Here is a 27,942-nt window from a genome sequence, read left to right as displayed (position 1 = left end):
AACTCAGCCCATAACACTCCCTCTTAAAGGAAGTATTAATAAGTAACAATGCTTATCCCTTTATTCAGAACAAATAATCCTTACGCGCTAAGAGGTGTCACAACTGGGTAACAATGGGAAAGGCTGGTCCAATTTTAGGGGACCTGTAAGTGACAGGCCTCTGTACCTTCCTTGTGGCAGAAACTTTACCTGCATCCCAAATATCCACATGCTCTCCCACATTTCTCAGCCTCTTGCTCGTGGACAGGCACAGGACTAGTTCCAGCCCTCACAGAGCACTCAAGGGCCAGTGGAAACTCTTCAGCTCACTCTTGCTCTGCTGTGGTGGCCAGAGAAGCTTCACTTTGAGTGAACAGGACCACAAGCTGGAAGCGGCCTGGATCCCTGAGTCACACATGGAAGGCAGGTGCTCTGGAGTCAGCCAAATGGCATAAACATTCATGGGAGTAGGAAACAAACCTTTATGGGACAAACCATAGAGATTTGGGGTTTAATCTCTTCTCATCGCTAAGTCTGATCTACCTAACACACTGGTTGCCAGAGAGGAGCCGAACACTGGTGATGGGGTCACAGAGGCATTCTCATCTCAGACCTGCCATGAATGCACCACCTAACCTTGGACGAGAAGCCTTGGTCCTGATACTGGCTGGCATCCCACCCTTGTCCAGCCGGCTGTGTTAACAAGGCTTAGAAAGAATACATTCTGTTATTCTGGAGGGGCTTATATATAATATCAGCCAAAGATTTTCCTTTCAAAATAACTATGGGCCGCCTTCTGAGCAGCGAATATGTTGAGTAACTAGCTCAGGCCCTTAAGTCAGAGTCTTTTTTTTTTTTTTTTTAAATTCTGTAAATAATATACCTTCCTGGCCTTGTCCTCTCTGCAATGCCCTACTGGTTAGTCGCTCAACTCCAGTTGGTCCCCGAGTTTTCTCCACATCTGTCTACTCTATACTCCCCGAGCTGGTGCCCCCGAACTCCTCCTTATCGGCACACCAGCTCAAACGTGGATATACTTGTGGAAGGAGGTTGCCAAGGCTGAGGTGTCCCCTGACCTTCCCCACCCCCAGTCCCTTGGTGCCACAGACATGAGCTCTCAGAGATAACTGTGTGTCCTGAAGACAGGTCCGCAGAAAAGTGCAAATATAGACCCCATTTGTCTTTGGAACCAGATGTCTGAAAAGCTCCCTTGACAAAACAAACCCGCCACAAATAACACATTCATTTACTACTCAGGAAATACACTCCTTTCACTGGGAAGTGATGACATTAAGTTGAACCAGCTCCCAGTACTGCTCTGAATTATTCTAACTGTCTGTAGCACAGAGGGCCTTACAGAGAAAACAAATACAATAACCAAGAGGCTTCCAGACGCCCCCTGAAAATAGCAGTCTTGCATTCTTTCTGAACTTGTACCACTGGACGACATGACTATGCAGAAAACACTTTATTGACTTAATCCAGTAAAACCCAACAGCCCTTTCACAGCCAGCGCAGATAGCAGGGCTGTGCAGGGGTAGATGTTTACGTAGGGGACCTATTGAGAAGGAAAGTCTTTCTCCAGCTTCGAGTCGATAGTAGACAATGAGTGGATAACATGTGAGGTTCAAATCTCAAGAAGCTGCACGATTTTGAGAAGGACTTAAAACGGCAGCCCCGGTCCATGCAGAAACCTCAGATCCCTGTCGTAATGACGGTTCGATCTGCTGTTGGCTTTCCCCTCTGCCCACGGTGGCCGTGCTCTCTGAATGCTCTGTGTTCTTTGAGGGAGCAGCCCCGCTCCCCAGACTCAGTCTGAGGCCAGCTCACTCAGGGGCCCTGGTGAGTCCTTAACCCATCTGGGGCCCCAGTTTTCTCTTCTTTCATCGCTGGTTCCTCTCTGCTGTAAAATGATCTGAAAACATCATCATGAAAACTATATACACCTTCTTACTCCCCAACCCCACCCAACTTCATAGAAAGCTTCATGCAGCGCAAACTGTGGGCCTCCTGCTTTCCGCCATGCCACCCTCTGAGCCCCACTGCACGGAGGACATGGGGTTTAAGCAAGGTGGGATATAGGAAAAACTTTTTGTGAAGAGTTACGAATAAATCTGGAACAGGGCCAATCCAAACAGCCCATCCAGGACCCCTCCCATTCCACTTCATTGCCCCTCTCCCCACCTCCCTCACCAAGGCCTGAAACAAGGACAAAATCTAGAAGTGACGTTCACAGGTGTTATTCCTCCTTTGCCATTTTCAGAGTCTTCAAGGAAGATCATGACCCCGGCCCCCAGCCCGGAAAGAAAAATGCTGATTCGCCTTGAGCTGCCATTTGCTGCACACCAGGCAGATGGATTCTGCAGGCACACCTGTTGCAAGTGAAATGAAGCCGAAAATGCTTTCAAATACCCACAACGCGATTCCGTCTTGCATCCTGTCAGTTGCTGGGCCAAGAACTTTACCTAGAAGATGATACGATTATTTTGCAACCTCCTCTTAGTTTTCATATTTATCAGCAAAACAAACAAAGCAGCCAGAGTGAGGGAAAAGTGTATTTCACAGTCATTATAAAAGCACATATATTTAATCATGGTGACATAAATACAGTCCTTACTTGTGACCAAATCGTACAATTAAAGTTGACTTTTCCTCCAGGACATCACACGATGTTGGTTCAGTCACCTCCGTCGGTAAGTACAGGCTGACTGAGCTCACAGGCGCAGACTAACGAGAGACAGTCATGGTTCAAACGAATGACACACTTTGTCCTTACCAAGGGAGAGTCAAGTTTTCCATATAAATATAATAAAATAATAAAAGAATTTAACATTTCTTCTTTTACTCGATTTCATAGATGGGCCAGGTGCTCACACACACACAATACAGTTTTCCACCCCCCACCCCCGCACCCCCTCACTGGGTTCAGAATTGACCTGAGTTCACAGTTCAAGTTGCCAATGGTGACACGGTTGGTCAGTTGTAGGATCGTCTGCGGTGTTCTTGAAACGTGCGAGGGACGGGAAGCGTCCCGACAAGCTAACGGTGACACACTCATGTTCCCAAGGCAAGTAAAACACAAGAAAGAGACACAAAAGGCCAGACGAAGTTCACAGGCACAGCTACGCAGCCCTCAAACCTGCAGAGGGGGCCCTTGAAGCTGGAAACCAGCCTCCGAAACGGCTTCTTCACCCATCAAAACCCAAAACTTCACGGCAGATGGACAGAGGGACCTTTCTCCGATGCTTCTTTTCTTTCTCTCTGCTTAAAAAGCTCTATTTTCAATGGAAAGTTCCAGAACCCGGTCTGGAGCCATACAAAGGAATGTCACCAACAGCCAGGAGCCTGACCGCCTTGGGCTGGGGCAATCCTATCAAGCAGGAAGCTGTAGCCCAAGATCCTGTCAAGCCAAGACTGGGCATAGGGGTGGCTTCTGGGGACAGCCAGATATCCGTGCCCTCCTCACTCAGCCAGAGACGTGTGGGGCAGAAGGTCACCGCTGGTGAATGAGGAACCACTCCCACTGCCCTCTGGCGCAGGCTGGCTGCCAGCAGAAGTGAAGGCAGGCTTTGCAATGCTCCAGGCCTGCTTCAGAATCAGTGAGCTGAGAGGACCAGCCCTGGGGTGGCCACAGCGGTGGTTTCTGGTCATGCCTGCACCAGCCAACAGTTACAGACTCCAAGCCGCAGTGTAACCTGTCTCCCAGGCTGACGGCTATCCAACCCGTGCTGATTCTTCTTTTTCCAGTTCTGCTCATGACCGAGTGGTCCCCACCAAGTGCCAGGGCCCAGGGGACCCAGCCCCAAGCCAGCTCCAGCCAGACACGGTCACACAACACGGAGGTCCACAAAACACGTATGCAGCGACGGCACGGACACAGACCCGGAGATGTATCTTTGGTTCCATCCTTGGCAAAAGGTGTGAAAACAAAACAAGGACTCAAAGCCTGTTTGGGGAACACCGCTTTCTTCAAAGAAGACGTGGTGCTGTACTTTGAACGTGATTCTCTCCAGGCAAGCCTCTCACAGCTCACCGCCAACTGGCGGAGTTCTAAACCAAACTTATTTTTTTGGCAGCTGGAAAACTGCACTGCACAGAGGTAACGGTGTCTTCTGGGTACATCCACATCCAACCTTAACCATTTTCTCTCTTTCTAAATAAGCAAACCTGACTATGCAATATAGCTTCCAGAAGGAGGGGGGCACCGGGGGTGTGACGGGAAGAACACAGGGCCGGCTGTGATCAGTGACCACCAGCCACTAAAAACATCACCTGGGTGAGCTTTGATGCCCTCCACACATATCCTCTCGCAAGAACAGGAGTTTGCCGAAATCGCTTTCCATCTCTCCATCCAGGTTTTTAAGAATTATGTTGCTTTGATTCAATGATATCACATAAAGAAAAATCATCTTTGGGAAAGATAATTCAACTATTAGCAAGTTTCAACCAAAAAAGAAAAAAAAAAAGTCAAAACCTTGCTTGGCAAATGAGTGTCCCCACTGGTCCTTTCCTCTCACCAGGGTCCCTGCTGTTTGGATCAGTCTTTGATCAGATGCCCCGTTTTGCTCAGAGGGGTTGGTGCTGGTTTCAGAGGCTCCTGCCCATCTTCTTCAGGGGTTCCTGGAGGCTGGTGCTCTGGGGCACCAGCTCTTGCCACCCTGCAGGGATTCACTTCTAGGAAAGGAGGGGAAACCGTGGCCTGGGTGAACCCCTCTGACTGCTGAAAAGGGAACCACCCGCTGAGAGGCACACACAGAACACAAAATGGAGAAAGAGCTCGAAGGGTATGTAACTGGAGGAGCCCAGAGGCCGATGCACGGTTTTTGCCTGCCCGGGCCCAGCTGGGAGGTGGGCAAAGGGTCGGTGATTGGTGGGAGGAGGGACGCCGCGCATGATCGGAGCTGGCTGCACAGAAGGCCACCTCCCAGGGGATCCCAGCATCCCCGGGGGAACCTGACTTGAGACCAGGGTATGAGGGCTCTGGGTCTGCAGGTTTCAGCTGTGGGGACATCACACATCAGGAGGAGGTGGGGCCGGGAAAGATGCTCCGTGAGAGGCCTCTGAGTCTTCACACCCTGATGGACTCATGGAGCTGCTCACTGCTTCCCGTGGAAACACCCAGAACCCCACCGCTGGCCGAGTTAACACTGGCCTTTGACCCCGTCAGCCATGTCAAAGGAGAGGCTCACGGGGGCCATGGGCTGCAGCGGGGGCATGCTGGCCTCCAGGGGCCTGTCCGCCGGGGGCTGCACGCTCTGGTGCCGCTTTCTCAGCATCTGTCCAACGCCCATCATGGGGAACCTGCCTCGGCTTTTCACACAGTGCGGGCTCCCCAGGGGCTGCGTGGAGCCGTTACCCGGCCCTGGGGGTGGGGAACACACGCCCTCCTCTTTGGGGGGGCTGTTCTTATCATCGTGGGCAAAGGAGACCAGAGTGGGGTGCAAAGGGGTTTGGAGGGGGGATGGGCTTCCGGGCAGCAGGACGGGCGAGAGCGTTCGCTCACCGGGACTCCCGCGAGCCAGGCCCCCGGGGGAGCTCAGGATCCTGTAGTGATGGGATGGGGACAGCACTTCCGTCTGCTCGTCGCGATCCACGGACTCGAAGGAGCGCACCATGTCCAGCATCAGGGGGTCTTCCTTGGTGGGGATGCCGGCGCTCCCAGGCCCTGGCTGAGGGGGCTCCGGTTTCTTGACAATCTTGGGGGTCCTGGGGGGTGGCACCGGGATGAACTCCATGGAGGAAGAAGCCACACAATTGGAGTCCGAGGTTTTGCGGAAAATATTGCGGCAGCCGAAGGAATCTGCACATCAAGGAAGCAAAGGAAATCATGAAGATGGCTACACCAACAGGGCCGACGGCCCTGCTGCCACCTGCTCCGACCTCCAGCGTGACTGAGACAGTGAGAAGTTACCCAGGGAGGTCAGGAGAAACCGAGAAGCAAACGGCCTCAGCATCTGACTCACCCTATGGGAAACAGATGGTCGTCCTAGAACAGAAGGGACAGGAGGCTGGGGACAGGAGGCCTCCTGGGTTCCGATTCACCTCGTGGAACCAGCTTAACATCCACTCTCCTTCTGAATTCTTTTTTCCCCTCAAAGTAAGTTTTTAAAAAAAATTTTATTTACTTTTTAAAAATTGCTTTTCTAATTTTTTTAAAATGGAGATACTGGGGATTGAACCCAGGACCTCATGCATGCTAAGCACGTGCTCTACCACTAAGTTATACCCCAGCCCCCTCTGCTCTCCTTTTGGTTGCTTAAAATTCTGGACCCCACCAGAGAACCTTTAAATACAAAGGCACATGGCTCAACAGAATGACCAGAAAACCACTGGAAGGACATGGAATCCAGCATGCTGAGGACTTGCAAATTTGGTCCTCAGGATCAAAACTGGAAAGAGGGTTTTGCTCGTGACTTTTTTTTTTTAATTATGGTAAAAAATACATAACATAAATTCATCATCTCAACCATTTTTAAGTGCAGCGCTCAGTAGTGTTAAGTGCATTCACACTGTTGTGAAACGGAACTCTTCCCCTTGCAAATCTAATAGCGGTTGCCGGGGGCAACCGGTCTGTGAATCTGACTGCTCTAGGTCCCTCATATGAGTGTAATCTACAATATTGGTCCTTTCGTGACTGGCCTGTTTCACTGAAGGTAACGTCCTCCGGGTTCACCGGTGCTGTAGCATGGGGTCAGAGCTCCCTTCCTTTTTGAGAACTCCCTCCTGACTTTTGGTCTCCCTGGAGCCTCATCTAGTTCTGAGCAAGGGAGAAACACTCTTCCATCTATATATTTAGGGCAACCAGCCAATCCCCACGGTTTCCATCTCAAGTTGGCACAGACTAGAATCCAGGTTTGCAGATTCTGCCAGAAAAGAAAGGGAAAATCCCCACGAATGTGGAGCCAAGGGAAGTAAAGCCAAGTTCCTGGGGAACAGGCTCTGTGTCAGCTGCCTTGTTTTACCGTCACATTTTACAGGCCCCGTCGGGGCCGAGTGGCAGGAACAAGCTGCCACCACCGGGAGTGATGTCAGGGGCAGCCAAGGGCACTGGGAATCCTCCTCGCCTTACATAAATAAACACACGGATCCCGAAATAAACCTCCTCCTCAGGCCAGCACAGATGCCTGAGCTTCACCGGCAGGGAGAAGTAAGATTTCACTGACGGCTAACGTCTTCCAGGCTTCCAGCTGGCACGGGCGCCCCTCCCCTCTCCCTGAGACGCGCGTGCTCCCACCTTGCAGCCCAGCTTGTCCCTCCGCCCAGCCCTGCTCCCTTCACCTTCCCGCACCTGTAGATCCTGGGATGCTGCCTCACACACTCGCCCTACAAATCTCCCCAGTCAGAGTCAGCCCCGGGGCACCGACCAGACCCTGCATCCTTCCCAGCAAGGAGGGCGTGGACACCGGCCCGACCCTTGAGCACGATGCCAGCTCCTCTTCGCCCCACCCTCCTGGGAGGCCGTAGGCTACACAGGCCAGGAGGGAAAGCCCTAGGGCCAGGCTGTGCGGTTGGGAACCTGGACTCCATCACTTCCCAGCTCTCCGACTTCGGACAGCTCTCTGCTGTTTCCTCGTCTCTAGAAATGGGGGTGAGAATGATCTCACTGGGTTGAGGTAAGAGTTGAAACAGCGCCTGCCACACAGTGAGTGGTCAGTGTTAGCAGTTATACCGGCTCCGGGCTGTTCTAAGCCAGCAGGCTCTCAACTCCCAGGAGGAAGGAAAAACGCAAAGAAACAGAAGACCGTTGGCCTGGGAAAGTACCAAGGAATGGACTCCACCTCTGAGGCCGCACGTTTATCCCAAACACAGCAGCGATCTAGACTTCCTTGGGGGTATTTCCACAGGACGCCGCTGTCAAGGGCCCAGATTCGCTGCTGGTTCCAAAGCCAGAAAGGAGAATCTCCCAAGGAGGGGCAAGCACGGGCCCTCCAGTGAGACCTGCAGGACTAAACTGGACCAAGCGGGGTTGTCCTTCCGGGTGAGAGCCAGCGCCTCTCCGGGTCCGCAGACCCGTGCCGCTTGGGGCTGCGTCGGCCTCCCCAGTCCTTCCCTGCTTCCCCAGGGAACCGCCGGTTGGCGTCAGACAGCCAGGGCCCTCTCTGAACCTCAGTCACTTCTATTTAAAACGAAGGGATTGTACTGAACCCCATGATCTCTCCCATGCCCCCCCTTCCATGTAACAAAGACCTGTCCTCAATACCGTGCACACCGTCTCCACTTTCCCAAATCCTGCCTGCACAGGGGGCCAGCACCATGCCGCGTGGACCCTGATTGTCCTCGGGCACCTCACATGTGTTAACTCTGCTTTCCCACAGGCATGAGAATGGGTCTGTCCCGGGGGCGCACAGAGCCACGTCGCTGAACACGAGAGGCCTGGCCCGAGACCCCGCGGCTGACGCACCTTTGTCAGGGAAGCCGGGCTTGGTGGCCTTCCGGTCCTTCAGCAGGGCCCTGGTGTTCTGAGTGTGCGTGATGAGCGAGGCTGTGGGCTGTTTGTGCGGCGGCAGGTTCTTGTCCAGCTTCTTGGAAAATGGCCGATGAAGAAAGTCCCCTCTTTTTTCTTGTTCTTTGGGCTTTTTATCCTTCAAATCAGAAGCAAACATATGCACTCAGATGCACACAAGAATATACAATGTGATTCCTCTTTGAAGAGTTGGGGGAAGGGATAAATTAGGAATTTGGCATAAATAGATATGCACTATTATACATAAAATAGATAAACAACAAGGACCTACTGTATAGCACAGGGAATTACATACAGTCAATATCTTGTAATAACCCATAATGGAAAAAGATCTGCAAAAAATGTATGTATAACTGATTCACTTTGATGTACACCTGAAACATTATAAATCAACTATACTTCAATTTTTTAAAAAAGCCACACCTTGAAAAATAAAAAGTTATCGAAGTAGTTAAGAAACCCCAGTTTTTCAAAACACAATGCTCTTAGCTGCATGTTGAACAACAGAAGGGCCGAGGCCCAGTGATGCTCCAGGGAACCCGCCTCCCTCTCTCTGGGCACAGCGGGCTTCAGTCGTCCCTCGCTGTCTGCACTGTGCTGTTTCAAGGTGTTCCAACAAGGACAAGGTCATCCCTGGGCGGTCAGTGACTCCAGAACACACTGAACAAACCGAGGCAAAGCAGATGAGGACCTGAGGACATCTGCCGTCTTACTGAAAGCAGGGCCCTAAGATTCTGCCCACAGTAGTGGTTTTGCAAAGGCAGCTTTGCAAAGGAAACATAACCGCTTCCATCTTAACCTCAGTGTTGGTGTGTTTAGTCAATCCGAGGGGGTGGACAACAGCCCCCCGGAGCCCGGAGCCAGCCTGGGTGAGTTTCTGACCCCTGTCCCACCTCTGGTCGTGGGGCACTTATTCGTATACTTAAACTGGCTCGATTCAGCGTTTGCGCTGTCAGTCTCACCTTGACTGAACTCAATTAGAATGTCTGATGGGAGTGAATCTGACTGTTTTCTAAATCTTCAACCCCACAGCCTCTGGCATAAAGCCAAGGCACGGAGAGAAAGTGTAATAAACAGTTATTGAAATATGGAAAAACAAAAACAAAAAAGCCAGTGGAAGCTGAACTGAATTAAAATGAATTGAGTTCAAGCTTCTGGGAAGGGTGATGCCACTAAGAGGTTTTTTTCCTGGCCCTAAAGATCGTGTTTGATGCTTGCTGGTAAACGGAGGCAACCGAATCCCTGACCTCACCCCGAGTGAGGGGGGGACGGGGCAGAGGGGAGACAGATTTTCACATTTTTGCCTTAAACTTTAAGAGCATTTGCAATTCAAGAGAGCTCATCTATTTTTCATGGATGTTGTTGAAAAGCTTCTCAAGGAAACATCTCCCTGCACTTGCAGAGCCCTTTCTAATGAGGATTTTCAAAGCTTTTTTGGATTGGGGTTCATTATGCCGGGGTTTTGAGTGGGAAAGAACAGCAGGGAAGAGATGGGAAGTGGGGACCCCCAGCCCAGCTTTGAGTGTCACCATGGGGACAGCAGCTCCCAGGGGCCTGGGCCTTGGCTGAGGTGGCTCGTCCCGTGGGGGTGGGTGGGAGGAAAAGAGGGGTGACACTTCCACAAATGCCTCCCCTCCGGCATCCGAACAGCCACCGATGCCTTCACTGAGGATGCCTGAATGCCAGACGCTGCTCTGGCAGGACCCGCGATGAGGCAAATCCTGTCCTCCCCTCTTCCAGAGGACCCTGCAGTGGTTAAATCATTCACCTAGGAGCCAGACAACATCCCAGATTTTCATCTTCCTCCCTGAAAGTCCGTGTTCTGAACCCTTGACTCCATGCTGCCTTCTGGAAGCCTGGGGCAGGGCCAGGCAGTACCAGGGGTGGAGAGAGAGGCTGGACACAGCGACTGGCCAGGGCCAGGGACCACATTGTAGTTCGAGGGCTACAGGTCAGTATCCAGGATGCTACAGGGGGTGGGGGCCATGCGCAGGATGCTATGAAGGGGAAAGGGGACATCTGCTCCAGGTCATCTTGGTCAAGGCCAAGCACAGTTCTCCACCACCTTCCTCTCCCTGTTTCTACCAAACACGAACGGGCCCCCTTCTCTATGGCAAAGGAGAGTGAGTTTTCACGTTGTCCCCTCCCCACATTCCTGTCCCAAAAAGTCTGGCAGAATTCCATCCTTTGGCTCCGTTCTTCCTATCTCTGTTTTTATGAGAAAACTCATTCGTTCTACCTGTTTACACCTTAAACATGAAAAAAGAAATCAAATGTACTTTGGTGATACGTTATAAAACAGCATTTGGAAGAAAAAACAAAACTGGAGTGTTCCCCTCCCTCCACCCCGTCTAAGGGTGCTTTTTAGAAGGATGAGCACTCCGTCCTTCGGGCTGCTCTGCGGTCCCTACACCTAGAGGGCTTCCTGCGGGGCTCCCTGCATTCACCTCAGCTCCTTCCCAAGTCTCCTTGGGTCCTCAATGCTGGAGGATCAAGATACAAACTTTCAAGGGGCCAGTATCACCACCCAGAGTTCATGAATCAAAAGGTGTCCAAGAATGATTCTTCTGCAGAAATAGACCAAGCTTGGTTCTAGAAGTCTCTGCTGTAACTGATAAAGGTATATTTGGCAACCAGTAGAAAGCCCGCGATGGGGGCAGAAGAATGGGTATGTGGACTTATTAAGGCTAAAGATTCCGGGAAACCCTGCTCAGGGCCCCCTGCTGAACTTACTAACCCCAGGGTCCTGAACCCTGGTGCTTCCTCCAAAACCCTCCAGAGCACCCTTCTCCAGCTTAAAAGGATGGGTGACTTCATAGTGACCGGTTTTCTAGGGGGATGCCAAGAGTTCATCACCTGACCGCTCCCTGCAGGGGACAAACCCCTGGGTCAGTCCACATGGAAGGGTCACCAGCCCCCAGGACACAGGTTTGTTTACAAGCAGCCAACCTCCTGTCTTCCAGACACAGGTTACAAATGCAACCGATCATCCAATTTTACCTTTTCATTTGCATGGCCTATTTTCTCCAAAGGAGATTTCCGAGGGAGCAGGATGCTAAATTGCCTTATGTAACAGAAACAGATCTTCAGAAGGACTAATTATGTTCCCCCTTCGACAGGCCTGCACCCACTCCCGCGCCCCGCCCAGCAACGCTGGCTGCCTGCAGGCCTCTTTGGTTTCCTGCTGATTCTCACGGGTGGGCAGTGCGCCCCTCACCCACTGCACCTGCCGGTGGGCAATGGAGCTGAAGCTGCCAGTTCGGGGGGGGTCTTCTTTGCCCCCGCCAGCGCTCATCCCGCACCCTCAAGGCAGAGCCAAGAGGAGGCCACGTGACACACCGGGTGCAAGCAAGCCCCACACAAAACAGCTCTTTGTTTCCTTTAAACCATTTCCCACCCACCACACATGTGCAAGGACATTTACAAAACTGGACACTTCGGAAGTGTGGCCCCATGAAGGATTATCTACCCAAGACGTGTTGGATGTCATGGACTGTTTGAGGGAGGAGAGGAAGAAGCCAGTGAGGGATGACCCACTGGGCTCCTGGAGGGGGAGGTCTGCAGGTTCCGCAGCCCGAACGAGGAGGAAGCTGGTCCTCAGCCTCTGAGACGTGAGCTCCCGGAGGCTGGTGCCTCTAGACTGTTCCCTGCGACTCCAGGTTCCAGAGAGACCCCTCCTCTTGCCTTCCCAGTCTCGCTCCTGAAGGCATCGCCAGGTGACCTTCGGCAAGGCACTTCCCCTTGAGGGCTGCACCTCCCCATCTGTAACCAAAAGGATGGGTCCCTCCCAGCTCTTTGGGGATACAAATGAACCTCACATCTCACCTGCTTCATTGCCTGCAAGGCAAAGGCATCCATCTAACAAGGACAGATGCGGCAATGTCTCCTGAGCTCCCCCCCAACCCCGGCTGTAGGAAGAAGTGCTGCCTGGGGGCGGGGGCAGGGACCCCCTCACCCCTCACGCAGTGAAGAGCTGACCCCAGAGCGTGAAGACGCGGCAGAGGGCCTGGGGACTGGTGGCGAGCGGAAGTGTCCCCTTTGAGGAACCATCAGGTCGGGCTCAGTGTGGGCTTTCTGGAGCCTGGGGTCCCCGTGCCGATGAGGCAACCTCACGTGGCGATTTGGAGCATCAGAACTAGATGTGGACTGTGGACACCCGGGATGGTGCAGGGACCCAGCTGTCATTTGTTCGTTGATTTTGGTTCCTTGCTGCCCATCACATAAGGGAAAGCCACAGAGGCCTGATTTTGCCTTAGGAAACACACGAATGAGTTGAGAAAAAGAGGGCTTGGTTCTTAAGTTAGGCCACTGAGCCGGGAAGCCCTGGACTGCTGCAAACCCCACTTCTATGCAGACAGAAACATGAACGCATAGCCAAGCGTGTAGTTATAGCAAGACAGTTTAAAGAAAAAAAAGAAGTCAACTAAACATAGAAAGAACTGGTCTGATCTGAGGAGATTCTGATAAATCCACTTACAGCGGGACTGGACAAGATGGGGGTGTGTAGAGTCCAGAGCCCCGGGCAGAGATCCGCCAGCCTTCAGGGTCATAGTGATGGCTGCGTTCATGTGCCAAGTTGGCTAGGCCAGGGTACCCCGTGTCTGGTCAAACCCCAGTCTACATGCTGCATTGCAGGTATGTTTTAGATGTGATTGACATTTAAATCAGCAGGCTTTTTGAGTTAAGCAGACTACCCTCCACAATCTGGGTGGGCTTCATGGAATCAGTTGAAAGCCTTGAGAGAAAAAGACTGAGGTGTCCTGAGGAAGAAGAAATTCTGCTTCCAGAAGGCTCTGGGACTCGAGCTGAAACATCAGCTCTTCCCTGGGTGTCCAGGCATCACACACACACACACACACACACACACACACACGGTTTTGGATCTGTTTCTCTGGAGAACTCTGACTGTCCATCACAACCCCCTAGTTCTTACCTGTACAGCATGAAATTCAAGGTCTCTTGTCCAGGTGTCCAGGGAGGCCTGTAAAAAGCAGCATTTTTCAACAATTCAAGAAGCTGCACCTGTTGTTTATTCCCTAAACTCTACCCTCTACCACTGACAGCTCTGATGAAAGATTATTCATTTCAATATCTATAGACAAGAAATCAAATAGTGGTGGAAGCAGGCATCAGATGTCCTAATTCCTGCCCTGAATAGATTTTCCAGGTAAGGTTTTTATTAAAGTCTAGGACACGTAATAGAGGGGTGCTTTGAGGACCAGTAAGTAGTTCGATGTTTTCTCAAACAGCAGAAGCATGTATGGAAACAGCACCCTGATGAAGAAACAGAACCCAGCGGGCACCTGGAAGTCCCTTGTGCCCCATGTCCTCACCCCGTCCCCAAAGGTAACTACCATTCTGATTTCTAACAGCACAGCTTGACCTGATTCCAAAATTTATTTTTAAAATTTGCACAAATTCTGCAATAAGATACAAAGCCAACACTGTAATATTTTACCTTTAAACTTATAGTCCCCTTTAAGTATTTATAGTCCCCCAAAATGCATATGTTGGAATCCTAACCCCTAGACCTCAGGATGTGACCTTGCTTGAAGACAGGGTCAAGACAGGTCTGTCACATCCCCTTTGAAGCCTGGGGACGGGAGTGGGGGTGGAGGGGAGTTGGAGGGGTGTGAACGCTCACTCTCCTTTGCCTTTGAGAAGAGTAATTGTTCATGTTACCTTTACAGAGGTAGTCAAGTTAAGATGAAGTCATCTGGGTGTGTTTTAATGCAGTGTGACTGGTACCCTTATAGAAAGAGGAAACTGATCGCAGACACACACACACACACACACACACACACGCACACACGCACAGAGAGAACACGATGTGAAGATGCAGGCAGAGATCGGGGTGATGCTTCTGCAAGTCGAGGAACCAAAGGTGGCCAGAAAACCACCAGAAGCTAGGAGGCATGAAAGAGATCCCTCCCAGAGCCTTCAGGGGAACCAACTCTGCCGACATCTCAACCTTGGACTTCTTGCCTGTAGACCTGTGAGATGCCACATTCCTTTGTTTGAGGCACTTTGACACTACAGAGAAGCCCTCCTCGTGCTATTGTACAGTTTCCTACAAATCAGCATTATTTTTAAAGACTTGAACAAAAATGGCTCTCTGTGGCTTTAATAAGCCAGTTTAAAAGTGATGACCACCCTTCCATGACCCCTACAGTCCTCAAGGGCCTGTTTTAGGGAAAGGAGTCTCTGAGGCGTCACATGCCCACGGTGTTCTTCGATGAGACAAGTGTGTCATATTTCCAGACACACTCTGCCCGTTACAGGAAGAAGAGGTGGAGAAAGTGTTAAAGTCGTAAAATGACAGCACTGTAATCCCAAGGGAAGTTTTTTAATTCAACTTAATTTGGATCCTGTGTCTCCTAGGAGAAAAAGAACTGGAATTGAGAAGAAGAAAGAGGCCACCACATGCCCTCAATGCCTGGACACAGCCCCAGAGCCCGTCTGTGTGCAACCTTGAACTTCTGTCCACTGCTCCTGCTCCCCACCCCAGCTCCCCTGCCGCCTGGTGGCTTCTCCTCCAGGACCACTGATGGGAACTGGAAGGAAACCCACAGAGGCTCTAAGTGGGCTTCACCTGGGAAACCTGGCCTCCTTCAGACTTTCTTACCACCTTTTCTAACTGGCCCCATTCCACTTTCTAGGTTCCAACAGAGCCGAGTTGGATAATCTAGTCATAGCCTGTAATTTATTTAGCACAAGGATCGCTGCAGTTTGGAGAAAACAAATGGATCATAGAAAACTGAAATGCTGTTTTCCCACTAGCGTTCCTATTCAAACCCTAACCATTAAATATTTCAACAAATGCTTGAAAATGCTTACCATGTGTTTTGGGGCCAAAAGAAATAATCAGCTGAGAAAAATAAGCTGGATGGAAAAAAAGGGGGCCCCTTTTCCATCGTGGCTCTGACACTTTTGAACACATGAGCCGGGTCAGGTACCAGAGCGACCAAGGACATGGGTATCAGCCAAGTGGCTTAGAGGCCACCTGGGGCACACACGTGGGGGCACGTGGTATATCTCAGTTTGCTTTATTACCTGAGGCCCTAAAAGGTCAAAGGCAAAGCAAGAGGCTGGGGAGCCTAAGAGTGAATTCTGCAAAGCCCGGACCCCAGCCAAGGTGACTGCCCACAGTGCAAATGACTATAAGAAGTCCCTCCCTGCCGTAGGGCGTGGCCTTCAGGGGATGAGGGTTCAATTTGTGTGCTATAGTGCAAGCAGTGCCTCCACCTTGATCAAGTTAGATGTCCCACCTGGAATGTTCAAGCTTCTCCAGGTGCTGGCTCAATTCTATTTTTCTGAGACTTGGGTCAAAGTCAACTCGATTATTTCATTTGTTGATTTAGCAAATTTTTTCTTGAGCCCCTGCTGCATGCCAGGCTTTGTGGGGGCTCTAGGGACTTTCCCTGCTCTTAAGAACTCACAGTCCAGAGTGGGAGAGAGACATTCAAATAGTCCCTAAACAAATGAAACCCTGCCAATGGGACAAGCCCCAGGATGCAGAACGTGGTGTGACAGCCCTCACTGGAGGGGTGCGATCTAATGGCAGAGGTCAGACAACGGCAGAGGTCCAGGAGAACAGGATCCTGCCTTGGGATCTGAAGATATATAGACATCAACTCAGCAGAAAGGGGTGGGGAGAACATTCTGGAAGAGGGAACAGGGTGTGCACAGTCCTGGCAACCAAGAGAGCACAGAAGTTGGAAGACCCATGGGACAGAGCACAAAGCAAGAAGCAGGGCTGGGGCTGGGGATGTGAGGGGCAGATGGGGCTGGGAGAGGAGACTGGAGGAGCTGACAGAAGCCGGTCCAATCCAGGACATGGTGGCCACGTCATAGAGTTTGCCTTCCAGGATATGGAAAGAAGCCTTTGAAAGTTTCGAGCAGGGAAGTGACATGGTCTGACTTGAGTGTGAATAGCTTGCTCTGGCTAGTGTGTGGAGGACAGAGTGCCAGGAAGTCGTGGGGAAGGAGGGAGACCAGTTAGGCTGTGGCAGCGGTCCAGGCAAGAGGGGAGAATGGGGATGGAGAGAGTGGGGGCGGTGCTGCTTCTCAGGGTGAGGGCAAGGAATCAAAAGGACTCCCGGGTTTCTGCCCTGTACTGAGGGCGGGGCTGCCATTTGGAGACAGAGACTAGGGGTCAGGAGAGAGGTGGTTCCAGGCGTGCTAGATTTGAGACATCTTGCTTATGCAAGAGGAGGCTTAGTTAGCAATTGGCCAGAGGCGTCTGGGGCTCAGGGGAGCCTGGCCCCTACACCACCTCCACCTAAAAGCCATGCGTGTGCTTGCGGCTCAGCCCCAGGCTGCACATCCCCCTCCAAAGGCTCACCTCCAGCCTGGGGTCAAGGCGAGGCCCACCCAGGCCGCTCTGAATGCACACCCCTCCCCACTCACCCCTGGCGTTCCTTCCTCCTCCCCCACCGTGGCTCCTCCCCAACGCCACATCTCCAAGCAGAAGCCACATCCTCTCCTCATCATTGCCAGAGACCTATGCTCCCTGTCGTCACTCCCCCAAATCCACGTGATCTCTTTTCTGCCTTTGCCACTTCCTCCAGGACATCTAACTGCTCAGTTGTCACCACGGACCGTTTTATACTTGACCTTAACTGTGTCCTCCTGGACACCCTTCCCTCGTGGGTCTCCGGCTGCTCCGTCATCTTTGACAGTTTCTGTGTCATCAAAGTGTCTCCTCTGCCTCCCTGAACCATGCCATCCCCCAGACTCTGTCTAGATCGGTCAGACTCACCACTCCCTAGCTCCACACCTTGCCCACCTCCACACTTGGGGCAGCCACTTTTACACGTGGCATCTGGCAGCTCCGTACCCCATCACCTGCATCACCAGGTTGGCCTGGGTCGTGTCCCATTTGCTTCCTGCTGTCACCAAGGAGCCCAGAGCAGTGTTCAGTCACCACCCCCCAGCCCCTCAATGCCTCTCAAAGACCCAGGAGACCTTCCTTCTCCAGTGACATGTGAGGCTTGTGGAATCAGGGTGAAAACTTATGGGTCAGAAGAGGGAAGAGGCAGTGGACAGGCCACCTGCCTCCCACAGAGCATGGAGGGCGGGTCCTTTTCTGATTTCTCCTCAAATGAAGGAATTCCTGGGTGTCCCAGGAGACGCTCTGGTGGCAGAGGGACTCAGGCACATGGAAGAGGCTCTGGAGGGGAAATGGAAGTGGGTTCCGTTTTCCATGGAAAATCACTGAGAAGGCAGAGGAGCCGCACTCGACAAAACAGCAAATGAGGGGCCCTGGGGGCACCGGGCTCCAGACCCCGGATCTGAATTTCCCAGGCATATTCTCTTAACAAGCGTGTATCTGGGGTCCAAATTTGGGATAATATGATACTAGTCTTTACCCTGAAATCAAAGACCCTCGGTATTTTCTCTCAGGTATGTTCTAGGTAGCATCCGGCCACCAAGGACAACTGCCTGGAAAGGCTTTTCTGACACTTTTTGCAGTTCCTCATCTTACTTTCTTCTTCTGATGCCCAGCGTTACCTTCACTTCTATTTTTCAGCATCTCGTTTTCGCCTTTTGGAGCTCTGCCAGTGGTTTCCAACCTTGACTGTTCAAGGGAATCGTCCAGGGAGCTTTAAAAAATACTGCCCCCCGCTCCCACCCCTTGAGATTCCACAGAATCAGTTCAAAGTGCGGCCTGGGCATCCGGATGTTCAAACGCTCCCTGGGGATTCGAATGTATGGTCCAGCTAAGAACCACAGTCTGGAGACTGAGCGATGGTGGCCTGGCTGTAAACCATGTCTCAAAGGCTCAGTTAATTAAGCGAGTATTTGTCTTTGGCTACTTTTGTGTCCCATAATGATTGGTTTCCTTTCCACTCCACCCCCACAAAAATGGAAATCCACTCTTCCAGAGAGCTCCTGGGCTGTGTTTGGGGGTCACTCACCTCATAGGGCTCCTTGGTGGGCCTGCACTTTTCTATCTGATAGAGCTGGGTCTTGTAGCAGACACTGTCCTGGATGTCGGATTTCTACCAGAGAAGAGGGGAGAAAAAGCCTGGCTTAACTCATGGGAAGCAGAAATGTCCATTAAGCAGTCATTAATTTTTAAACCAGCACTCGGCTGAGAAAGGGCAGAATGTGGTTGGCAAGGCCCTTAATTGCAGTGCAAAGCCTCATCGGAGGTCAGCCCGCAGGAGCCCGGGGAGAGCGCCGGGCCCAGAGTCAGGTGACCTGTCTCTGTTACTGGCTCTGCCAGGAAAGGGCCAGGCGGCCCTGGGCTCATCAGTGCTCCTCGCTGGGCCTCAGTGCTCTCACCTGTGCGATGAAGACCACTCCAAGACGTGCAAGTGGAGACCGAATATGTGAGCAGGGAGGAACAGCTTATTTTATCGAACTACTGACTAGGACACAGATCTTGCTTGTTTAAAAACAGCCCTAGTTCCCCGCCCAATAAAAGTCACATCCATTCATAATAGCGTTTCAGAAAGACAGATAACCACCCCTAAGATGACCCAGGAGCATGACTTAGGTGTAACGCTCTTTGGTGGCAGGTGTAATTAAATGACTGATTAATTGATCAACCAACAAATATTCATGGGATGCTTTTACAGGCTCTCCAAATTAAAGTCCAGGCCTCTAGGTCTTAGAAAGAGGAAACAAGAATCAAGGGAGAAGGGGAGAAATGACGAATAATTAAGGTATAATATTTACTTTTTATAGTTCACTAGTTTCACTTTCAAAATTACATGTTTGTCAGTAATTAGCGAATGATATTATTAGCTGGGACAGTGCGATGACAGTAGCCTTGTGTGGAAATTACTGATCGGACCAGATATGACTGTCTGTGGGGAATAATTCACTCTTAAAAGCAGCCACCCACCTCGACAGTGGTTCTCAGACCAGCTACGTCCTATGATTTAAGGGTAAATTTTGAAACAGACACAATCAAATAAGAACCTTCTCCAGTTAGAACTACATTAGTTGAGTTTCCGGGAACTTCTCAGCAGATAAAACCACAGAGCTCTGCAGCCCTGCAACATTCGCAGCCCTGCTGCTGGGCAAACAAAGCAGATGGCAAGACACCGGGAGAAACCAAGACTCAGCCCAACAGCTTCAGGCAAACGTCTCTTACATGGGAGGAGCCGCGTGATTGCTTAAGGGCACGAGCAGCCAAAGTTTGCATCTGTAGATGTGGAGGCTGACATAGAAAGAAACTATTTTTAAAGCGAAAGCCCCTCTATCTTACTGATCAGTAGCCAGAGAACCAGTTCTGCCAAAAGAAGAATGTCTGAATCTGCCAGCTTACTTGGGAAAAGAGCAGTGTCATCCTTTAAATATGTGAAATCGTGAACTTTACAGCCAGTTTCGTGGAAACACTTTTTAAAAACTACTTTTTGAACAAATTCATCATTTCAAACAGAAAATCAGTGTGTTGACCCTCCTCTGGTCTTTTTACTTGAGAACTACTAGTCTCCTGGCATGGTGGTCCCCAAATGGTGTGTGACCTTGAGCTCATAGCATGTGAAAAAGTTGTCAGCAGGCATCAATAATATGTGCATATTTATTTAAAAATTATAAGCATGTACTGTACTAATATATCACGTACACTATAAAATTTGCAATAAAATAGGAATTTAAAAGGATAAGATAAGGAAGAAATATAGGGCATATGGTCTCCTTACAGAAGAGAAATGAGAAACAGCTTCAAGGCTAACAAGTCTTTTATGCTCATCAGCAAGGTGAACAGAGCCTCTGCACAGTACAGGAGAATCTCTTAATCACTCCTACTGCACAATAAAATGATATAATTAACACACTACGTGTCAAAGGTCCTGGCCTTCAAGTCTCTCCGGCAGTAGCTTTCCTGTGACCGTGGCACTGTCTCTGAAACCTAGCCTCAAAGCTGCATACCTGTTTCCATCCAAAGTGTCGTCCCATCACTGCTTACAGAGTGTTTTATTTCCCACCCCCACAAAACATTACTCTTTCTTAAAAAGCCTTTTACTATAGAGAATGTCTCTTCTTGTCTACATCTTTCCTTTGGTGTTTCACCAAATAAAAGTTGTTCTGTGGGTAATTTCCTGTTGAAGTCAAATCTGTGATGGACCCTAAGCTGAATCCACTTAGAAACATCAAAACTGCTGTTCAGTTGTTTCACAAAACGCCCATAAAGCTCCTTCATCTGCTCGGCAATGTTTTTGAAATGCCTCCCAAATCTATTTGATAACAAGAGACCCATTCTCACCATCTTGTCTTCCGGGCATCATTTTGGTCATTTTGGTCATTTCTGCCTCATCAGGGAGAATATCATTTCCCCAACTGTCAGTGGATTTTTGTCCTTCGCTCTAATATAAAAGCCTCACAAAAGGTTCTAAGACTATTGTTTAGTGGAGTTTTGTGATATCTGGGGCTATCACGTGACTTTAAATTGCACTGGAAAACTTCAGAAATTCGTCTTCATGTTCTGGATTGTAAATGTCAACAGGGACAAACCCCCACAATCAGATCTCAAGGCGCCACAGACATGGGGTGAAGATCATCCTTCAAGACAGTGGGTATGAAATCAGCTTTCAGATGGGCTCCCTGACAATTCCAAATTTCTCAGGCCGGCGTCCTGTTAGATCTGGTCAGCCCCTGTCACTCCGAGTCAGAGAAACAGAAGGAGTGATACACAGGATCTATCACTGCCTTTGATCCAGTTTTCTTTGCAGAATTCTTTTTTAGCCATTGTCCATTTAGAAAGAGTTGATTGGATACGGAAGCATGTAAGTTCCCTTACCCAGGCATGTATGCACTGCAGGTGGCAGAAGGATGAAGGTGGCCAAAGCAAGCGGGTACCACCATCCACCCCAGACTCCCAGCTCTACCTCCCTCATCTGCGACACGTGACACCTGGGCTTTCTGATGCCCAGACGGAGTGAAGGGGCCACAGTCAAGCTGGTGAAGTTCCATTTCATTCCTGTTTTCTAGCAAAGTAAATGTAAACAGTGGCTTTCTCATACCCCGAGCTTTAGAGGTGAATGCCTGAGAGCCTCTGCTCCCCAACCTTTAAAGCCACACACGTCCCTGGTGCCTTTTAAGTGGCGAATCCAAGGAGCCACCAGAAACTGAAGGAAAAAGAAGCTCGAACCTCTCCCGAGTCTGCCCAGACCTTCACTCTGTGGGCAAACATTTGAAAAACACCTCAGATCGAAAGCGCTCTCTGAGAAGCAGGTTTGGGTACTATTTTCTCCCACGTTCAGGAAACCCAGCCTTACATTCGCTTCAATTAACAGCTCAGATCAAGTGTCAGCAACTGGGAAGGAAACACTTTGGGTGTCAGAGCTCCTCTTTCCCCAGAGGGTAAAGAGAGCCGCCGCGGGGCCCCACTCACCCCTGACAAATAGCGCTCGAGTTTCTTGTTTAGGAGGAAGTAGATGGCGAGGATGTGACAGGCGCGGTTGGACAGCACTGTGTTGATTACGTCACTGTTCTTGTAGCCCAGCTTCTCGGTCATGTGCAGCACCACGCTGGGGCTCAGGTCTTCCAGGGAAATCCTGCTCGGCAGAGGGACAGAAGACCAGTCACATCTCCATCCTCCCTGAGAGGCCCTGGGGCCTGCTTAGTGATGCTCACAAACATGGCAGCACAGAGACCCCCACCCTCAACACACACACACACACACACACACACACACACACACACACACGCCCCCCCATGGACAACCACATCCATCATTCACTCTTTCATTCACTTGACTTTTTATTATGAAAAATCCATGTACAGAAAAGTAGAAGGAATAGTACAATTACCCTACGTGTGCACCCATACATGGCTCTACCCATTGTTAATGCGTCACCATACATGCTTGCTTGCTTTATTTATTTATTTTCTATAGTATTTTATATCCCAGACATCGTGACATTTCATTCCTAAACACCTCAGTGTGCATCTTTAAAAACCAAGGGCATCTCCTGCAGAATCACAATACCATCAAAATACTCAGCAAAATTTTAGTAATGTGTTAATCTTCTCTGATATCTAGAGTATATTCAGATGTCCTCAATTGTCCCAAACGTCTTTGCAATTTGACATTTTTTTCCCTTAAAATGTATTTACTGGACATGGGTGGAGCCCACACTTAAGTTGGGTGGAAGCTGGCGTGGGGAAGGAGAGTGCTCAGGAGCCAGTCCAGCCCGTGTTTAAAGGAACAATGCGAGCTTACAAGCTCACAGATAGGGGATCTGGGGCTCAGCCATAAAGTAAAATGCTATTTGAGAGGCAGCGAGTGTAGAGGTTCGTCTAGACACTGAACTAGGTTGCTCGGGTTTGAATTCTGGGGCTGCAACTTTTGACAGAACCTCAGAACCATAACACCCGGAGAAACCACGCAGTACACCCCCATAATGGTGCAGAAGAGGAAGCCGACTTGCCAAGTCCACAGGCCAGTTAGTAGGGGCAGGAAGGGCAGACCCAGGTCTGCTGACCACCTTCCACCACCCTCAGTGTAACCTATGTCAGCCCTCCCTCTGCTACGTTTGGCTAAGTGCAGGCCAAAGAAAGCACACCCAAGAAAGCAGATCTGCCTTCTTCACTCCTGATGGCCACAAAATGACAAATTCTAGAAAAAAGGTTGAGTAGGGTTGGCATGATTAATGGTTAAAAATAATAACATTTGTTTAAAAAGGATACACTTACTTGAAGACTGCCAAAGCACTTAACACAGAAAGCACAATTGTTTGAAACTAGCTGGTAACATCCAAGTGTGGGCAGGCCTGCCTTTGGCCAAGGAGATCACTACCCCCACTTGACCCCACTCGTGGCCAGTGAGATCCCTGCTGTGCCCCTGACATTGGCCAATCAGACCATGGCTTCGTGGCCTCACCCCTAGCCAATCAGATCATGATTTCTGTGACCCTCCCCCCACCCCGACCAATCAACCCACAGCTACATTGGATGACCCCACCCCTAGAAGGCCCTGGCTATCTGACATCAACCATGGTTCCCTGGGGAGCAGGCCCTGGAAGGGGTGCCACCGGGGTGGGGCTGGGAAGTGGAGGAGAGAGGAGGAAGTGAGCAAGGGCAGACACCCCATCTCTGCCCTTCATATCCTTTGTCTTCAAAAACACATGAGCTCTGCCAGCATATAGGCTGTGGGCTGACTCCTGACTGAGAGGAATATTTTAAATATTTTCAATAAGCAATGTGTATATTTGGTGCTTTCCTGTGTCAGTTACTGAATTTGTATCATCACTCCATGTTTGGATTACAGAGACGATGGTAATAAAATGTTCCGGAACACTAGGTATAACTCTGAGTAACATGAATCCAATTTTATTCCACTGTGGTCTAATTCTGTCCTGCGCTACCAATGGCCTCCTTCCCCTCCCACCCATCACCAGCGCTAACTACAGGTGTGGGAGCCTGTCCAGGCCCAGGCAGGGCAATGGGAGGGGGTGGCTTAGGGTCTGCTCTGAAAAAAATGTCAGCTCCCAGAACAGGGAGGCCAGCCCGGCACACCGCAACATCTGTGACTGGCTGGCATGAACATTTATTACAAAAAATTTACTTTTAAAGATATTTTCCTCTTGCCTCTTGGAAATCAACCTGGAGGCCCAAATGAATGAACAGAAGGCTTTACAGAAAAGTGATGTAAAGCATGGGACCTTTATTTTCTTTCTTTCCCAGAAGTAAAACATGGACAACATCTAAAATAATTAAATCTGGGGCTACACATGTTGGGAAGCTATAAAATAGACTTTATAAAGAAAATATTCCTTTCCTGGTCACATATCACTCCATTTATCTGTGTAAATGGTAAAACCAGAAAGATAATTATCAAAAGCACTTTTTGGCCTTATATATTTTTTTCAAAATAAAGACTGTAGAAATTAACACAACATTGTAAACCAACTATATTTCAGTTAAAATAAGAAGACTGTACATAACATCTGTCTTCCCCAATGGTTTAGAGTTCTGGTTTCATTATTCAAAAACCACACATGGATTTGGCTCTAGTATAAAATGAATAATGGGCTTCAAACAAACAGTAGGGACTGAGCTGCTGTTTTCGTTAATATACAAGATTTTAACCATTTTTACGATCTACCTAATTGATCATGTGTAGCCTTTATGCTTTTGACCAAGTCCAAATGCAAAAATTATCAATCTGGCAAAGCCAATACAGATTACTAGAATTTAAGTTTTAATCTACAAACGCCTGCCTATAACCCAGGGAGAAGGTACAAAATGAGATGCCAGGGCATGAGCCTTCGTGGATGAAGACGCGGCCAGCAGGGAGGGAGGAGGCTGTATTTAATACCGGGTTCCCTTCCTTCAACAGCTGCCCCATTGAGTGGATTGATTATGCTCATTTTGACAGTGATTACATTAGGTTAATGACTCATCTGGCAGCTACTAATGCCTCCTCTTTTAACGGAGAGCATACCTGTGTGCTTCAGTGCGGTGTGAGCCCTGGGAACGAGGCGTAGGTCCTCGGCTCTGCTTTCTGTTGGGGTAATATTCCTGGTATCTATTTCAGATACTAGACCAGACCGAGCCAGCACTGGAAACCAGCAGTCTATTTCCAGGTTCCCTTGGTAACCTGAGTAGCCTAGACTTTGTTTAAATTACCTCCCATGGGTGAAATGCTAGAATTCTATAAGGCAGCTGAGTGAAAGCACCCCACCTACGGCCAGGCGAGCATCAGTGTGGCCCAGTAGCCTAGATGCACATCCCACACCCCACCCCCAGACCCCCTGAAGTTCTCCTAGAAGGTCCTCCCCGAGGCAGAGCCCAGCCTGCCCGTCTCAGCTGGAGACCTCAGTGCTGCCTCCTTCATAAGGCTTGTGGATGCTTCCAGACCTTCCTGGGCCTTTTGAACGTGTGATCACAGAGGACACCTCTTTCCCTAGCCTGTCAGTCCCCATCTGCCCCCCCCCCCCATCAGTGGTTCTTCTGTCTTCATCTGAGCTTCAGATCTAGAATGTGCAGGCCAAGGTAGCTCCCAGTCCTGGAGGGTATCTGACCCACGTGGTCTTCATGTTTGCTCTAAAGTCACCAAGGTGAAGGGTTAGGGTTAGGGTTAGGGGTCCTCATACCCTCCCTCCGGTGAGTTAACAGTAGGTCAAATGAGAAGGAAAAAAGTACAAGGAAATTTGTTCTCAAATCTGGAGTCGACACCCCTGCATGGGGACGCGTGGGCCATCAGGTGTCCTCAGGGTTTCCACGCTGTGCATTCCGGCCTGTAAGCCTTCCTGAAAGAGCCCTCCCCGTGAAAACGGCCAAGGCGCAGCCTTCCTGGGAAGTCCACAGGGAAGCACGGCCTGGAGGGCTCCTGCTCCTGCCTTTCTTCCCGCCCCCAGCATTGTAAGGCGGGGGGCTCAGGACTGAAACACACATCAGAGCAAAGAGGTGGCAGAACAGGAGCCCAGGGGTGATCTGAAAGGGGAAGGGGCAATTCCACAGGATTCTGCCTGATGCTGGCAGGAGAGCTCTTGAGTGGACCACACACTCACACACTCTCATATACACACACACACACACACACACACACACACACACTCTCTCAAGCCATGGCTAGTCTAGACTGTCCCTTTGTGTGAATTAGAAAGAGGCACCACTCTGGAGAGATGTAAGTCCTTACATCCTCAGGGACAGGGTTGACCATGGGAGTGTGGCCTGGATTTCAGCCTCCACCCACCCACCTCCGGGCACCCCCTGCAGGGTGAGCTCTGCACAGCCGCCTGGGGTGGCCCTGTCCACACCTCCTCCTATGCACTGAGGTGGGCTCGTCTGCGGGCCTGGGGGTGCGGAGGGGGAAAGGGCAGCCAAGAGAAGATGCAGCTATTCCCTGAATCACATACAGCTTCCTGTCCAGAAGTATTCAGGGCTCGTAAGACAGGGCCCGTCTTGCCCGGGAAGGGGTCCCTCTGGGTGCACTGGATTACCTGTTGGGATAGGTGACATTACATGGCACTTTGCCCACGTAATTCTCATTGAGCCAGCGGTTGGCCAGTGCTTGCTGGATGTTGGGCCTCTTCACGGGATCTGGTTCCAGGAGAGAACGCAGGAAGTTCACAGCTCCTGGGAAGACATTCGGCAAAGAACAGGCACATGTCACAAGCTGAACGAAGACTCAAGGCAGGCGGCCCGCCACGCCTCCAAGCCATGGCTGATCTATTTTCTGGCACTCTGGGTACCACAAGTCCTGAGTTTAAGATATCTATCCAAGGGATGCACCTGGGACGTGGTAAAGCAAGAACCAGCGTGGGTCTTCCCACGCCCTGCACTTCCCAGAACCACCGGTGGTCTTTTCTGGAGGCTCACCTCTAAAGGTGAGCCAAAGAGGGATGAAAGGAAGTGAAAAGACAATGCTTGATCGCAAGGTAGGTTTTTGAGGACTCAGAAAGTAAACAGAGGGTAAAGACATTCTCACTTAGACCCTCCACTTTGGCCTTCACCACTGACGCCCAAAGTCTCAAGAGGACAGGGACGTCCTGCTTTCCTTCTGGGCCTTTCTTTTACAGCCATTCTCTGGGGTCACCATTTACTCCCCAGACTCTGTGAACTGACGGTGCACTTAGCTGAGCCAGTCAGGGCGAAACAAATCCAGAGAGACAGACTTGGTTAAAGTGTTAAGTAAACTCTGTAACAAGGACTCCAGTTTTTAAATTTTAGTTCGTGGACAAAATTCATGTACTCTAAACCCACGTTGGCCTGCTGGGCCCGCTCCTTTTGAACTGTCTTGGGCACAATATATGCCAATAAAGTTTGTCCTGACTCTCTAGCCCACTGAAGCTCGCTGCAGCACATCAGTCATGTGGACCGTGGGGTGTAAGCAAACAATGTGTGACATGATTGACAAATCGTGAAATCCTCACCTCCCCTTCCCCTTTCATCCCAGGCAAAAATGGTTTTTTCAGATGCCCTGTTTTCCTTTCATTAAATAAACATGTACAGAGCATCTGTTGTCCACCCAGGCATTAGTGTTAGGAAGCTGGTCTGTCCATAAATGGAACATTTGTATCCTTTAAGATTATAAGAATAGTGAGGAGGGTATGGGTCAGTGGTAGAGCCCATGCTTAGCATGCAGGAGGTCCTGGGTTCAATCTCCAGTACCACCATTAAAAAAAAAAAAAGATTTAGAACAACGGAGACAACTACACAACATGGAAAAATATGTTTATAATGCACATGAAGGTCACAGCCACCAAAATTGTTCAGCACAAGAATATGCAGGTTCACATACGGAAAAAGAATCCCAGGGATTATTTCAAAATGAAGATGGTCTGTTTTGCTTGAGCTGTGGGGTCACGATAGTTTCTTATTTATACTCATTGTATGGAGCATTATGATCACGTCTTTGCAAGAGAAAAAATACATGAACTCCAATTTCCAATATACCAAATGATAGGTTCTGGAAAACGATCTTCATTTGCTTGGTCCCCAAACTTTTCTGTCCTTCTCTCCAAAGCCGTTTTTCAGTTTTCTAAGATAATCTAACCTTTCGAGGAAAGGTCGTAAAAATTCTCACTTTCTCACAA

General features: G+C 50.0%; 1 protein-coding gene across 2 annotated transcripts in view; it reads right to left on the bottom strand.

Annotated features, from left to right (window-relative positions):
- Nucleotides 1–2,516: 2,516 nt before the first annotated feature.
- The window catches only part of HUNK (hormonally up-regulated Neu-associated kinase), a 101,528-nt gene continuing 76,102 nt past the window's right edge, over nucleotides 2,517–27,942 (bottom strand). Inside the window, exons 6-11 of one of the 2 annotated variants that reach the window (XM_072968471.1) lie at nucleotides 26,347–26,482; nucleotides 21,792–21,954; nucleotides 18,364–18,447; nucleotides 13,377–13,424; nucleotides 8,381–8,561; nucleotides 2,517–5,779 (exon numbers count right to left, since the gene is read on the bottom strand). In XM_072968471.1, the coding sequence (XP_072824572.1) occupies nucleotides 5,121–5,779; nucleotides 8,381–8,561; nucleotides 13,377–13,424; nucleotides 18,364–18,447; nucleotides 21,792–21,954; nucleotides 26,347–26,482 (1,271 nt within the window). In that variant the 3' untranslated portion in view covers nucleotides 2,517–5,120. The remainder of the gene's footprint in view (nucleotides 5,780–8,380; nucleotides 8,562–13,376; nucleotides 13,425–18,363; nucleotides 18,448–21,791; nucleotides 21,955–26,346; nucleotides 26,483–27,942) is intronic. The other variant, XM_072968481.1, reaches the window with a different exon arrangement.

Source organism: Vicugna pacos, chromosome 1, assembly GCF_048564905.1.
Source record: "Vicugna pacos chromosome 1, VicPac4, whole genome shotgun sequence".
NCBI classification, from domain to species: domain Eukaryota; kingdom Metazoa; phylum Chordata; class Mammalia; order Artiodactyla; family Camelidae; genus Vicugna; species Vicugna pacos.
This window is presented reverse-complemented; position numbering and strand designations above follow the sequence as displayed.